General features: G+C 43.5%; 1 protein-coding gene across 5 annotated transcripts in view; it reads right to left on the reverse strand.

Moving 5' to 3' along the window:
• The window catches only part of PARG (poly(ADP-ribose) glycohydrolase), a 186,767-nt gene extending 170,432 nt beyond the window's left edge, over positions 1-16,335 (reverse strand). For 2 of the 5 annotated variants that reach the window (XR_004975221.1, XM_036356035.1), the window contains exons 1-4: positions 15,718-16,335; positions 9,646-9,712; positions 7,308-8,288; positions 6,043-6,226 (exon numbers count right to left, since the gene is read on the reverse strand). Coding sequence is in view for 4 of the 5 variants with exons in the window: in XM_036356035.1 (XP_036211928.1) it covers positions 6,043-6,226; positions 7,308-8,288; positions 9,646-9,712; positions 15,718-15,937 (1,452 nt within the window). In the remaining variant the exon portion in view is untranslated. Of the gene's footprint in view, positions 1-6,042; positions 6,227-7,307; positions 8,309-9,645; positions 9,713-15,717 lie in introns of those variants that run through there. The other 3 variants (XM_036356033.1, XM_036356036.1, XM_036356037.1) reach the window with 3 other exon arrangements.
• Positions 16,336-16,339: the final 4 nt, after the last annotated feature.

Here is a 16,339-nt window from a genome sequence, read left to right on the forward strand (position 1 = left end):
GAAACATAATGAAATCAGAAATGAAAGAAATGATATAACCACAGAAATATAAAGGATTGTAAGTAAATACTATGAACAACTATATGCCAACAAATGAGATAAACTGGGCAAAATGGACAAATACCTAAACCAAACAATCATCCAAAACTCAATCAGGAAGAATCAGAAAACCTGAATAGGCCAGTAACAACTGATAAAATTGAAGCAGTTATTTAAAAACTCCTAGCAAGCCCGGCCGGCATGGCTCAGTGATCCAGCATCAACCTATGAACCAGGAGGTCACGGTTCGATTCCTAGTCAGGGCATATGCTCAGGTTGCGGGTACGATCCCCAGTGGGGACGTGCAGAAGGCAGCCAATCAATGATTCTCTCTCATCATTGATGTTTCTAACTCTCTCTCCCTCTGCCTTCCTCTATGAAATCAATAAAAATATATTAAAACAAAAACAAAACACAAAACTCCGAGCAAACAAAAGTCCTAGGACCAGATGGATTTACAGGAGAAGTTTACCAAACATTCAAAGAACTAACACCTATTCTCTTCAAACTATTCCGAAAAATCAAAGAGGAAGGAATACTTCCAAGCTTTTTACAAAGCCAGCATTATCTTAATTCCAAAACCAGATAAAGACACTACAAGTAAAGAAAATTACGTGCCAATTTCCCTGATGAAAACATGCTAAAATCCTCAACAAAATATTAGCAAATTAGATCCAGCAATATATTAAAAGGATCATATGCCATCATCAAGTGGGATTTATTCCGGGGATGCAAGGCTAGTACAATATTCACAAATCAATAAATATGATACATTACATTAATAAACTGAAAGATAAAAATTACATGATCATATCAATAGATGCAGAAAAAGCATTTGACAAAATTCAGCACCTTTTGATGAATCAGCAGCCCTAGCTGGTTTGGCTCAGTGGATAGAGCACAGGCCTGCGGACTGAAGGGTCCTAGGTTCAATTCCAGTCAAGGGCACATGCCCCGGGTTGCGGACTCAATACCTAGTAGGGGGCGTACAGGAGGCAGCCAATCAATGATTCTCTCTCATCGTTGATGTTTCTATCTCTCTGTCCCTCTCCCTGCCTCTCTGAAATCAATAAAAATATTTTTTAAAAACTCTTAGCAAAGTGGGAATAGAGGGGTCATACCTCAACATAATAAAGGCCATATATGACAAATCTACAGCCAACATAATATTCAACGGGCAAAAAAAGTGTTTCCCTTAAGAATAGGAACAAGACAGGGATATTCGCTTTCACCACTCTTAGTAAACATAGTACTGTAAGTCCTAGCCACAGCAATCAGACAAGAAGAAGAGATAAAAGGAATCCATGTTGGAAAGGAGGAAGTAAAACTCTCATTACTCACAGATGACATGATACTTTACATAGAAAACCCTAAAGACTCCACCAGGAAACTAATAAATGAATTCGGCAAGATAGCAGGATACAAAATCAACATCCAGAAATCAATGGCATTTTTATACACTAATAATTAATTCTCAGAAAGAGAAACTAAACAAACAATCCCATTTACCATTGAAACAACAAAAATAACTAGAAATAAACTTAAAGATGGAGGTAAAAGACTGTACTTGGAAAACTACAGGACATGGAACAAAGAAACAGAGGAAGATACAAACAAATGAAAATGTATACCATGTTCATGGATTAGAAGAATTATCATTAAAATGTCCATACTACCCAAAGTAATCTATAGAGTCAACTCAATCCCTATTAAATACCAACAGCATACTTCCCAGAACTACAACAAATACTCCAAAAATTTATATGTAACCATAAGAGACCCCAAATAGCTGCAGCAATCTTGAGAAAGAAGAACAAAGCTGGAGGGATCACAATACTGAATATCCAACTATACTGCAAAGCCATTATAATCAAAACAGCCGGTACTAGAACAAGAACAGGCATATAGACAAATGGAACAGAACAGAGACCCCAGAAATTGACCCACACCATTACAGTCAATTAGTATTTGCAAAGGATGCAAGCGCATACAGTGGAGTAAAGAACGTCTCTCCAACAAATGGTGTTGGGAAAACTGGATGAACACATGCTAAAAGATGAAACTGGACCACCAACTTACACCATATACAAGAATAACCTCAAAATGGATAAAAGACTTAAATGTAAGCCATGAAACCATGAAAATCCTAAAAGAGAACATAGGCAGTAAAATCTCAGACATCTCACATAGCAGAATTTTTGCTGATACATCTCCTAGGGCAAGAGAAACAAAAGAAAAAAATAAAAGAAACCATCATCAAAATGATAAGGAAACCCACTGTATGAGAGAACATATTTGCCAATGATACATCTGATAAGCAATTAATCTCCAAATATATAAACTCATACAACTCACAAACAATCCAATTAAAAAACAGGCAAAAACACTTCTCCAAAGAGGACAAATGGCCGAGAGACATACGAAAAAATACTCCAAGTCACTAATCATCAGAGAAATGAAAATTAAAACTACACACCTGTCAGAATGGCTACCATCAATAAATCCACAAACAAGTGCTGGCAAAGATGTGAAGAAAAGGGAACAAGTTCACTGCTGGTGGCAATTGGTGCAACTACCATGGAAATTAGTATGGGTTTTCCTCAAAAAATTAAAAATGAAACTCCACTGGACTCAATGATCCACTTCTGGAAATATATCCTAAAAACCCTGAAACACCAATAAGGAAGCATATATGCACCCTATGTTTATAGCAGCATTATTTAATGCCGGGAGCCAGTCCATGCTTGCTGTTTCAAGGGACCTGGCATATATGGCATACTGTTCTTAATATGTTTGCTCACCTTCTTGGCACTATGTGTTTTAACCAAGGTCTCTGAGAAAGGTTGTTTCCCCAGGTAGGGATTTTCCCCTGAAGTTAGGGAGGGAATAAAACCCCTCAACTAAGTGCCAGGTGGGTAATTAATCACTTTAACTATGAACAATCATGCTTAAGCTACATAATCTTTACTCCCTGGAATGGAGATAAGAAACGCCCTAACCTTTGTAATAGAGATTGATAGGATTGAATCAACTGGTATAAATACAGTTGTAACAAGACAGCAAGACACAGAACTTAGAACACAGAACTTAGAAGACAGAACTTAGAAGACAGAACCTACACAGAACCTAGAGACAGAAGAACTTCGCTGGAGAGAACATGGCAAAAGATCCTGGACTGAACCTGACTACAGAAATTGGCAAGAGAACCTGACTAGAACCTGGTGACTGAACCTGGCTGGAGAACCTGGACAGAACCTGGCTGGAGAACCTAGTGAGGGAACATGGACACAGAACCTGGCTGGAGAACCTAGTGAGGGAACATGGACACAGAACCTGGCTGGAGATCCTAAGCAGAACTTCTCTGGAGATCCAGACCAGATCCTGGCTGGAGATCCTGGCTAGGCTGCTGATCAACTGAACACTGTCTCCATGTCCTTCCTTCTTCGCCGACTCCGTCTACGCCTTTGGGAACCCCTGGACCCGCTGGGGTTGGACCCCGGCAATTTAAAATTAGCTAAGATTTAGAATCAGCCTAAGTATCCATCAGTAGATGAATAGATAAAAAAGCTGTGGGACATTTACACAATGGAATACTATGAGCTGTTAAAAAAAAAAAAAAAAAAAAGAGGGATCTCTTATCCTTTGCGACAGCATGGATGGACCTAGAGACTATTATGCTAAGTGAAATAAGCCAATCTGAGAAAGACAAACATCACATGTTCTCACTTATTTGTGGAATCCAATGAACAAAATGACTGACTGACCAACAAAGTAAGAGCTGAGCATGGAGGCATGGAACAGACTCACATACCTCAATGTGGGGGTGGGGGAACGAGGAGAGATAAACCAAAGAAATTACATACTTACATACATAGCCCATGAACATGGACAATAGGGTGGTGGAGACAGGGGTTAGGGGGGCAGGGGCTGGGCAGAGGGAGATAAACGGGGAGAAAATGGGAAACATCTGTAATACTGTCAACAATAAAAAAATAATAAAAAATAAAAAAATAAAAACGTGCGTTAATATTAATGTTCAAATTAAAAACAAAAAACAAAAAAAACTTCAAATTTCAAAAGAACCCCTGAACCACATCAATGCAGCACAATTTGATAATTACTATCTCCTTACTTTTCATCTCCTATGAATTTTACCTGTTTCCAGTGCAGCCTCACTTCTATTGTTTTTTTATGTACAGCTGTTCGATTAATCTTGTTACAACCTAACTATTGCCGGCACAAGCAGTTTACTAGTAATGATTTCCATAATCTACCGAGTCAAGTACAGTTCCAGGCACCTGAAGCCCTCTATGATATGAACCCAGTACACTTTTCAAGTCTTTTCCTCCAATCATTTCCCAAATTCTAAACTCTAGTAAACCAACTGTTTTCCATTCCTAAAACAAATCTTTTTCAACTACACAGCCTTTTATTATAAAGGTTATGTATCTACTGGTATTTGAGATTTTCTTGCCTTACTAACTCCACCTAAGAAATTTCTGCTCATCTTTTTGAGCTCAGCTCAAACCCCACCACCCTGCTAAACATTGCTTCCACCTCTAACCATGCTAACGAATTATGTACTCTATTTAATCACATCTAGACTAAGTTGTACCATAAAAAGGATTTTTAAAAAGTAGTTCCTATAAAATCTAATAACAGAAACTGACTAATAACTGAGATGACTATTTAAAATTGCCCAATTAGTGATAGAAATCTTCCAATAGATAGAAATTGGATTGTGGTGGTGACTAAGTAAATTCACTAAATATTACTGAATTGATGACTTAAAAAATGGGTCAATTTTATATACCTAAATAAAAATGTATTACTTTTTAAAAAAGAACTCACAGGCCTGGCCGGCGTGGCTCAGTGGTTGAACATCAACTTATGAACCAAGAGGTCATGTAGGGTTCGATTCCTGTTCAGGGCGCATGCCCAGGTTTCAGGCTCGATCCCCAATGTGGGGCATGCAGGAGGCAGCTGATCAGTGAATCTCTACCATCACAGATGCTTCTATCTCTTGCTCCCTCTCCCTTCCTCTCTGAAATCAATAAAAATATATTTTTTTTAAAAAATTACAGAACGTATAAAAGAGGTTACCAAGGACTTGCAAGGAATGGGATGTTATTATTTAGTAGGTACCAAGTTTAGTGTGGGATGATGAAAAACTTCTGAAAATGGATAATGGTAATGGTTGTATAACACTGTGAATGTTCTAAATGCCAATGAAACATACATTTTAAAATGGTAAATTTTATATTATGTATATTTAACCATAATTTTTAAAATGAGGTTGGTTTTATTTTTTATTTTATTTTCTGAAAATATATATATCTTTATTGATTTCAGAGAGGAAGGGAGAGGGAAAGAGAGATAGAAACATCAACGATGAGAGAGAATCATTGATCAGCTGCCTCCTGCATGCCCCCTACTGGGGATCAAGCCCACAACCGTGGCATGTGCCCTTGACTGGAATCGAACCTGGGACCCTTCAGTCCGCAGGCCAATGCTCTATGCACTGAGCCAAACCAACTAGGGCATGACGTTGGTTTTAAACATATTGAGTTTGCGATACCTGCGGAACAATGATGGAGATGTTAGAAGAATATAAAGCTCAGAAAAGAGAGCAAAACTGAAGAATAATTTAAAGATACTGAACCATAACTTTGAATTTTAGGATGTAACCCAGTACCTAACATGTAGTAGCTGCTCAATAAATATTGTCAACTAAGTATTTGTTATTAAAAAGAATCAATAAATTTTCTTAAAAATACAAAACATTTCAATTTTCTCATCAGTTGACAATGATTCATCTTACGGATTTGTTAAGTACCATATTAAGCTATCATTATATTTCTACATTCTATAGACTTCTCAGTACTTTATATGCACAAAAGGGAATCGCTTTCTTATGCCTTGGTTTGTTTTACACAGGAATAAGTATCACAAGAAATCAAGACTTGGAGTCTTCTCTCTTTATAGGTGAGAGGTAATACCCACCCGAACAGTTACTGTGTGATTGGCAGATGGTCTCAAGAGAGGCAGCTGGGTCCCACACTTAGGCATTCTTCTCATCTCCTCAATGGGAGTTCCAAGCCATTTCTTATCTGGAGAAAGGTGCGGTGGAACGTATTTAGGGATCCTCCTGTCTGTCCTTTGATGTTTGATTTCACATTGTTCTTTTCTAAGGTCAAAACAAATGTATACAGTCACAAACTACTTCCTGTTTAAATTCACTTAGATACACAATACAAATCTTACCTAGAATGTTATTGTTTTAAATGTGCCAAGCTTGTCTTTCTCCTTGGTAATTAAGAAAAATAAAAAAACTTATAAAGCTTATAGTAAAACCCAAGAGTTCAGTTTCACTAGTTTGTGGAAGAAATTCCCAAACACAAGTAAATCACTTTCTGAAGAAAGGACCATGTAAGAATATGGACACTGCCAGTCATCTTCCATGAAGTGAACTTTGATAGGAAAAATAAATCACAGAAATAATAGAGTGGGCTTTAAGATTCCATGAGGAATATTTACAAAAACGTAACTTTCAATATATTACTTTTGTAATTAGACAGCTTGGGATTTAAATCTCAGTGTTAAGACCCACAAATTACATAATTTCAGTGAATTCTCTAACCCAAATTTCAGCTTTCTCATTTTTTAAGTGAGTACAATACCACCTGCATGACTGTCACAGCATTAGAGAAACTGCAATATACCATGGCCTAGGGAACGGCTAAATGAACAGTAGCTGCTATCAATCAAATATTTTTTTTAAATATATTTTATTGATTTTTTACAGAGAGGAAGGGAGAGAGATAGAGTTAGAAACATCGATGATGAGAGAAACATCGATCAGCTGCCTCCTGCACATCTCCTACTGGGGATGTGCCCGCAACCCAGGTACATGCCCTTGACGGGAATCAAACCTGGGACCTTTCAGTCCGCAGGCTGACGCTCTATCCACTGAGCCAAACCGGTTTCAGCAATCAAATATTTTTATGTCTTGATAATTCACATTAACTTCAAAAGGAAGTTCATTAAACTAAAAAACTGATTAACAATACTTATTTACATCTTCTTTTCTGTTTCAGGCCTTTTTAGAATTTAAAATTTGGAGTCTAGGTTCAAATTAGCATAAACAGATAGTAAGAAACACAACTGTTTCTTTGCTTCAGTGTAAACTGTATCTTTGCTAAACTCCCCTTAAAAAAATTACAAAATGCATTACACTATTGGAGATACACCTGATAGAAAAAAATTACCTTTTGTCCTCTGCTTTAGGCATTCTCACGAAATGATCTGTGATTTTAGAACCCTTTTTCCCATGTTGCTTGGAATTTCTGCATTCTACATTCAGGCTAGAAGTACTTCCAGGCAGTCTGGCACTTAAATCATTCATTCCAGCACAACTTTCTCCTTCAAACTGGAAATGTAATCGAATTTCACCTCCCTTAGCAGATGACTGTTTCCTCAATTCAGTGTCAGCTTCTTTGGCTTGGAACTTTGAAGGTTTATTTGCTCTTTGGGTGGAACTATCTTCTTGTTCATCAAATCCTGGACTCGTTTCTTCATCTGCTTCTGAGTCCTGACAACTATTTTTGGAATTATCTACATCCATTGGTGACTCGAGTTCACTTTCTTTCTCAAATGGAGGAGAATTTCCTAGGCTACCTTCCTGCCTACTCAATTTGTTGGCATTTTTCAGTCCAGTACTGACATCCTCTGAGCCAATGTCTGACAAGGGACTCTCAGGCACTACATCTATCTCTTCCTGTTGACAATCTGCACAGTCTTCCACAAGGTGGCAAGACTTTCTGCACTTCTGGTGGCTTCTGGCTTCTCTGGCCTGTTCATCTTCTGTAGTCTGCTTTGCATTTGCAAGCTTTACAGGTATAAAAAACTGTTGATTATCTCTACTTTCTTCACTATATGTGTCACTGTAATCATCATTTTGAGGTGACTGATCAACGTTAGCATTACTGAACTGTTCTGATACCAGAGTTACTGTTGGAGGTTCACCTTCCAAAAGTTGCTCAGTGTGTTTTCCTTCATTTTGCCACTTACACATAGCTGCAGTCTGCTGCTGGTTCAAATACTGTGTACTTTTTTCAACTGGTGATTTATCAATACTTCGCTGAGAAACATTTTCTAATTTTTCCATGTTATGTTGATAAAAGTTATCTTTTTGTACAGAACTCATCATGGATTCTACTCTTGTATTGTTGTTTTCTTTACTATGCAAACTATAAGAAAATAGAAAGAACTAATGACAAAACAGAACTTACATTATAATAGAAAGAACTTATGATGCAAAGAAACCACTTACCCAACCACATTCCAACATCAGAGCAATAATTAAACTACTTGTGATTATCTAAGCATACAGCATTCTCTTTCATGACTCCATGTCTTTGCATATATGCCTATAATGCCCTTTCCCCAACTATGTGCCTAGTAACTACCTCCCAGGATGAAGCAATAAACGTCACTTCCTGTGCAGTCTTTCCTAAAGGTAAAGTGGATTGTTTGTTTTACATTCTTACTACCACTGTACCTTGTTTATACCTTTACTATTGCATTTATCACACTAAGTAATATAGCAGGTCCTTGATGACACTGTTTCATTCAATGTCATCTATACACATATAAAAAGCCAGAGACCTGAATGGCTGGTCACTATGATGCCACTGCAGACAGCAAACCCGCCAATAAGGGGGTGGGGCCAACCTCCTGCGGCCCCTGATCAGCCTCTCCCAACCCGATTGAGGGTGGGGCAGCCAGCCAAACCTCCCCACGGCCCTTCCCCCTTGCCAGCCCTGCACCCAATGGGCCCCCACCACCCCCATTAGCCCGCAGCCCCTCCCTCTGGCTGGCCCCGCCCCTGGTTGCCCCCCATCCCAATAGTGGGGGGGGCCAACCAGCCAACCTCCTGCAGCCCCTCCTCCTGCCCGGCCTCACCCCAGGGCTGGCCGGCAAATCTCCCACTGCCCCTCCCCGGCCACTGCCCCCCACCAATGGGCTCGCCCCACCCCAATCAGGGGCAGGGCCTGCCAGACAATCACCCTAAGCCCCTCCCCCCAGCCAGCCGGGCCATGATAAGGCCCCCATCAGGGCGGGCTGGCCTGGCAACCTCCTGCTGTCTCCTCCTCCCAACAGGCCCTGCCGATCTGCCCTGATTGGGGCTGGGGTGGCCGTACCCCACCCGTGCACGAATTCATGCACTGGGCCTCTAGTTTTGTTATAATGTTGATAAGATACAATAGGAACTTAACTCCTGTTTCTATCATTTAGCCTACAGCAAAACTGGTTTCATTATGTCATTTCACTTAAAGATGTGAAACCTATTGAAACATTAAGTGAAGATTACTGTAATCATATGTTTCTGTATCTGTTATCACCATTACAAGTATCTTAAAGAAAATTATTTCTACTTCACCTCTGTATCGCAAGTATATAGGACAATATAAAAACTATTTATAAACTGGAAGAATGAATAAATGTGGATTTAAAAAACAGAGAAAGCAAGGAGAGAAAATAGCATGAAGATAAAACATCAATATATCATGCCATTCATTTCTCTATGTACATATGTTTCTGTACCTTTCTGATTCAGCTGTCTTGATTCCTTTAGTGTCCATCCAACTGGTAATAGTCTTTTGTTTGAAAACTGTTAAAAAAAAAACCAACAACACCCAAAACATCAATGTAAATGAATACATACCTTCAAAGAGGAAATACTTATAATAGCATATACACATGTAAGGCATTATGCTAGGTTCTGTGGGTTGAAAAGATCAATCACTCCTTTCACACTCAAGCAATGGGAAATAATACAGGAACATAAATATAAATACACTAGAGGCCCGGTGCACAAAAATTTGTGCACTGGGGGGGGGGGGGGGCGGTCCCTCAGCCCGGCCGGTGCCCTCTCGCAGTCTGGGACCCCTCGGGAGATAACGACCTGCTGGCTTAGGCCTGCTCCCGGGTGACAGAGGGCAGGCCCAATCCCTAGGTGCAGCCCCTGGTCGGGCTCAGAGCAGGGCCGATTGGGGAATTGGGGCGCCGCCCCCTGTCATGCACAGAGCAGGGCGGATTGGGAGGTTGCGATGCCACCCTCAGTCACGCTCAGGGTAGGGCCAATTGGGGAGTTGGGGCACCACCCCTGTCACACTCAAGGCAGGGTCGATGGGGAGGTTGCGGCGCCACCCCGTCACGCACAGAGCAGGGCCCATCAGGGGGTTGGGGCGCTGCCACCTGTCACTCACAGAGCAGGGCCCATCAGGGGGGTTGGGGCTCCGTACCCTGTCATGCACAGAGCAGGGCCCATCAGGGGGTTGGGGAGCTCCCCCCTGTCACGCACAGATCAGGGCTGATCAGGGGGTTGAGGAGCTCCCCCCCGTCACTCACAGAGGAGGGCCGATAGGGGAGTTGGGGCACCACCCCGTCACACACAGAGCAGGGCCTATCAGGGGGTTGGGGCACCGCCACTGTCACACTCAGGACAGGGCCGATGGGGAGGTTATGGCTCTACCCCATCACACACAGAGCAGGGCCCGTGGGGGGTGGGGGGGCGCCACCCTCTATCACCCACAGAGCAGGGCTGATCAGGGGGTTGGGGCACCGCCACACTCACACTCAGGGCAGGGCCGATGGGGAGGTTATGGCTCTACCCCGTCACCCACAGAGCAGGGCTGATCAGGGGGTTGGGGCACCGCCACACTCACACTCAGGGCAGGGCCGATGGGGAGGTTATGGCTCTACCCCGTCACACACAGAGCAGGGCCCGTGGGGGGGGGGGGGGGGTTGGGGCGCCACACCCTGTCACACACAGAGCAGGGCCGATCAGGGGGTTGGGGCGCCTTCCCCTGTCACGAACAGAGCAGGGCGGATAGGGAGGTTGTGGCCTCGCCCCCTCTCACACACAGAGCCGCAGGGCGATCAGGGGTTTGGGCGCTGCCCCCTGTCACGCTGATCCCAGTGCCAAGAGGCCTCTCGGCTCCGCTGATCCCGGTGCTGGGAGGCATATTACCCTTTTACTATATAGGATAGAGGCCTGGTGCACAGGTGGGGGCTGGCTGGTTTGCCCTGAAGGGTGTCCTGGATCAGAGTGGGGGTCCCCACTGGGGTGCCCAGCCAGCCTGGGTGAGGGGATGATGGCTGTTTTCAGCTGGTCACACACCCTTCAGGGTGGGGGTCCCCACTGGGGTGCCTGGTCAGTCTGGGTGAGGGGCTGAGGGCTGTTTTCAGGCTGGTGGGTGAAAACAGAAGCTCCCAACTGCTCCTTTTTTTCTTATTTTTTTTTAATTCTGGGCCAGCTTTAGCTCTGAGGCTTGGCTCCAGCTCTGAGGCCTCTGCTGCTGAAAGCAGGTATCTGGTTTGTTTGGGTTCTATAATCGAAACACTGTATCAACTTCAGCTCTGAGATCCCGGCTCACTGAAAGCAGGTTTCTGGGGTTTTGTTTAGCTTCTATATTTGTTACAATGTTTCAAACTGCAGGCTCAGAGGCTGGCAAGGCAGGCAGGAAACGTTGGATTCCTCCGTCACTGAAGCAAGCAAGCCTCATGTTAGTTTCAAGCTGCCTGGCTGCCGGCCACCATCTTGGCTGGCAGTTAATTTGCATATCACCCTGATTAGCCAATGGGAAGGGTAGCGGTTGTACGCTAATTACCATGTTTCTCTTTTATTAGATAGGATTTGTCATAGAGTAGAAAGCAACCAGACTCTAAAAGAGTTGGTATGGCCTAATGAATGAGAGTATATAGGCTCTAGAATCAGACCACCTGGACTCAAATCCTGGCTCTCCCACGGGATTCCTATGTGACTTTCTGAAGGGTCCTTTCTCTGTGTCTCAGATTCCTTACCTGTAAACATGCAAATGAATAGTATCTCTCTTGGGATTACAAAAAAAAGTGCCAAAAGTCACACTCAGAGCTGTAATTCCAGAATTCAAAACAAGGAAGTCCCAGTAATGCATGACACATGTAGCCTAGAAGGCAAATCTGAAGGGGCAAGAAGAAACCTCATTGGTAGAAACCAGCAAGAAAACTACTGATCTAGGTCAGTGGATCCCGAACCCATCTGAATCACTGGGAGGCTGCTAATAAGTGGGTCCCAGAGCCACATCACACGTACTGAATCAGAGCCTGTATGTGTGATGATGGAGGTATGAGGGGAGCTAGAATCTATATTTTTTCCAAAAAGTGATTTTGATGATCAACTAGTTTGGAGAACTACTGCCAAGGACCGAACTAATCCTTCTGAGAATAGAGAGGAAAAGTTGAGAAGTGAGTCATTACAGACTTCATAATCATAGAAATCAAAGGTGACACTAAGTTTTAAGCTTAACAGACTTAAAAGATGGGACAGCATTACATAGAAATCAGGGGGAGGGTCTGGATTTAGGGGGAAAATATAGTTAGGTCAATTCTGAACATACTAAATTTGAGTTGCCAATGAGATAACTAGATAGAAAAGACCGGCAGACAGTAGCAAAAGTAGCTCAGTAGAGAGAGATGCAACATAAATAAATGCAAACCACAACTTATATAAGCATTAGAAATAAACATGCTTTCAAAAGTTAATGTACTTCATGTAGATTAAATGTATATAATATTTTAGTATAAAAAACACAAAATCTTGAACAGTCTCAACTACTGGTCTAAACTGCAATGAATCTAGGCATATTGAATCATAGACTCATTTTCATCTACGTATGGCCCTCAAATACAACATGAGCAAAACAGATGCTGTCCCAAATATATGAAAATCAACAGCTTATTTATCACTGTAATTAACTGCCACATAATTTGAACCTTCCACAAAATACTAACAGTCTATCTAGTAAAAATGTTTAGCTTTTTCAAAATAGTTTCTTTCAAAAAAGTAATTACATATATATTTAATATTTCTTAATTAAATATCACTCCTTTAGTGATTTACTTAAGTACAGCAAATCAGGCTTCAGAAAAAAATTAGTTTCAGTCAGAAAGGAATAAGAGATGAACCACTTGATTCTGGGACATTTTCTATAGTTCCACCTTCTCTATTTAATTTCATTATATCAAATACAGCAAGTATAAAAAGTCCTCAAATTACAAACCAGCAATGAGTTCCCCCAAAACAAAATCACTTTTTGAGTCAGTGTAGAATTTAACACTTCTTTTTCCATAAATGTAAGGATTATATGGTATCCAATGTCTAGGTTCCTATGATACACATAAAACAGTACCACAATGACAAGTATGTAGAACCGAAATACTGCCTACATTATTTCATAAAAAAACTATGAAGTGTTCCAGTGCAGTTGAAGGGCAGGGTCTTTAACCACTTGCACCATCCGTGGAGTGGGAGAGAAACTAGGTAGTTATAACAGACAGAAAAAGGGAGCTCCCACAGCAACACAACTGGACAAATCAGGCCCTATCAAAATATGAATGGCATGCTAGATTCTGGCTGTATGTAGATATACAAATCTTAATCAATATAAGAAATATGCCCAGGAAAATAAATAACACAAAATTTAAAGACACTGAAAAAATACCCACTTCCTTATCCTGCCTACTTCTCCTAGGATAACTATACATAAAAATTCTAAATACCAAGTTCATAAAAAAATTCCAAAATTTGAAACAATTTTTGATAGATTTAGACTTTGAACACTTTGTTAACTGGCATCCTGTGTCAGATATACTGAAAACATTTACACACATAGAGTATAGCCCAAGTATTAATTTGGTTCATCTTCTGCAGGAAATCAGAAAATCCAACCAGTAAGGACTGCCTGCCCCCTACCACCTGCAAATAACTTTTCCTCCTTTATTTGTAAACTAGAGGCCCAGTGCACGAAATTCAAGTGGGGGGGGGGGTCCCCTCTGCCTGGTCTATGCCCTCTCCCAGTGGGGGAGCCCTCGGGGGGATGTCTGACTGCCATGGAGGCGGGAGAGGCTCCCACCGCCTCTGCTGCGCTTGCCAGCTGTGAGCCTGGCTTCTGGCTGAGCGGTGCTCCCCCTGTGGGAGTGCACTGACCACCAGGGAGCAGCTCCTGCATTGAGCACCTGACCCCTGGTGGTCAGTGCACATCATAGTAACCAGTAGGTCCATTTGCATATTGGTTGCTTATCCTTCAGTACTTAGTTTAGGTCTGCTCCCCACGGCCTCTAAATCAGGGGTTCTCAACCTTCCTAATGCCACAACCCTTTACTACAGTTCCTCATGTTGTGGTGACCCTCAATTTCATTGTTACAAATTGAACATAATTAAAGCATAGTGATTAATCACAAAAATATGTAATTATATATGTGTTTTCCGATGGTCTTAGGCGACCCCTGTGATAGGGTCGTTCGACTCCCAAAGGGGTCGCGACCCACAGGTTGAGAAACGCTGCTCTAAATCCCGAGAGAAGTGTACACCACTCACCAGAGGACTGCCTGACCTCCTTTTTGAAATGCTATCTTCCCTACAAGACACAACAAAAGCCCGGCTCTCCCCCTACTTCTCTGGCTGCTTCTCTTCAGTCTACTCTACATGGTAGTTTCTGAAAGTTTCTGTCCTAGGTCACCTCTATTTCCTCTGCATGCTTTCTATGATCTAACTTCCATAGCATCAATTATCATGTTTATGCCCAAAACTTCCAAACCTTCATTTACAACACAGATAATACTCCTTCTGAGTACAAACCCACACACTGCATTCTCTCCTAAATGGAACCACTTCTCCCCTTCCCTACTGCCCACAGCTAAGTACAAAACCATCTTTTCTCCCACCTAGATTAACCTTTAATGAGTCTTGGGCCTACACTTCTGCTTTCTTTCAGTCCATTCATTTTCCACACACCAGGCACGGGGACCTTTATCCCAAGCCCCAAAAAGATTATACATGATCAAGCCACTCCCTTACCAAAAATCCTTCATTAGCCTCTCCTTGCCTTGTAAAGTGCAAAACCCTGCAAGTCCTAATATGACCTGGTCTTTGCCTAGCTCTCGGTCTCATCTCTCACTCTCGCCCCCTTGACAGTTTATCCGCTGCCTGGAGGAGTGCCTCCTTCCTTCCTCTTCACCTCGCTGACTCCGCAGTCCTCATTCTTCAGGCCTCAGAGTAAGCATCTCATCTTCTGGGAGACTGTCCTTGATCCCAGACTGGACTAGGGATTCCTGCCATCTATCAAAACACCCATTACCCTTTATTATGTAACGGTCTCTCTCTCCTGACAAGTTTTAGGGCCTGAAGACAGAGGCCAAATGACTCTGGTTCAACCCCGCACGCCAGAGTCGAGCACAGCACCGGCTAAAAGGAACAGCTCTGCACCCCTGGAGCCAGAATCTGAATTGAGGGAAGTTGCGTTATAGTTTCTTTCCATCGAGAGGTTGAAGGTTCGCATACACAATTACACCTCCTTAACGCCTAAGACAATTTCTCACGTCAAACCCGAGTAAAGCAGACGGGGGGAGTCTCCTGTCATTTTCCGCCCCGGGACGGCTCATCAGGGCTTCTCACACCACGACAGGAAAAACGTGACCCCATCTCCCCACCGGTGGCCTTCGTGGCTCAGTAAGGGGACCTCGGAGCGGTGCACACTAGACCAGAAGGGGTGACTGGAGTCCCTGGGTCCTCACGGAGCCCAAGAGGAGGTTGGGGCCGAGGCGAAGGGCAGAGATCTTTATTTCCCCACGTACCAAGCGAGGTGATGCTGCCTCTGTGCGGTCCCGCCCACCCCGGGACGCCGCCTGGCGAGGAGGGTGGGACCCTGCACCGCACAGCAGCGTCCTTGGGATCGAGGACGCGCCTCTGCCCGCCGGGGAAGCTCCGGGCGTCGGAGGCGGCCGGCGGAGAAGTTTCAGAGGCGCCCCACCGGGGTCGCTTGATGCGGGGCTCACAGGCGGGGCCCGAACTCATGCTGGGACCCGCACCGCACAGTCCCCGGCCGGCCCGGGCGGACAGCCTCGTTCACTAACCCTGCGGGACGGACTGCGCCTCCTTCTCGGCGCCGCCGGGCACCATCCCCTCTCTGCGCTGCCAGCTTCTGCAGCTGCTGCTCCGCCGGCTGCCCAAGCCAGGCCCTCCCCCGCCGCCTGCCTTCCCTCTTCCGCGGGGAACCCGCCTGCCTCAGGATGCGCCGCCCCGACACGGGCTCCGTTCACTTTCCCACCACCGGAAAACTGCCGTCAGGCGCGGCCGGCTTCCGGGTCGTACCACGTCGCAAAGCGGAAGTATGAGGCTTAGCGGACACCGGCGCCCGGAAGGTCAGCGTGTGGAGGAGTCGGTGGTAACGCGCGTCTCCCCGCTGTTACTGAAGAG

The sequence above is a fragment of the Myotis myotis genome, unplaced genomic scaffold (genome assembly GCF_014108235.1).
Source record: "Myotis myotis isolate mMyoMyo1 unplaced genomic scaffold, mMyoMyo1.p scaffold_m19_p_24, whole genome shotgun sequence".
NCBI classification, from domain to species: domain Eukaryota; kingdom Metazoa; phylum Chordata; class Mammalia; order Chiroptera; family Vespertilionidae; genus Myotis; species Myotis myotis.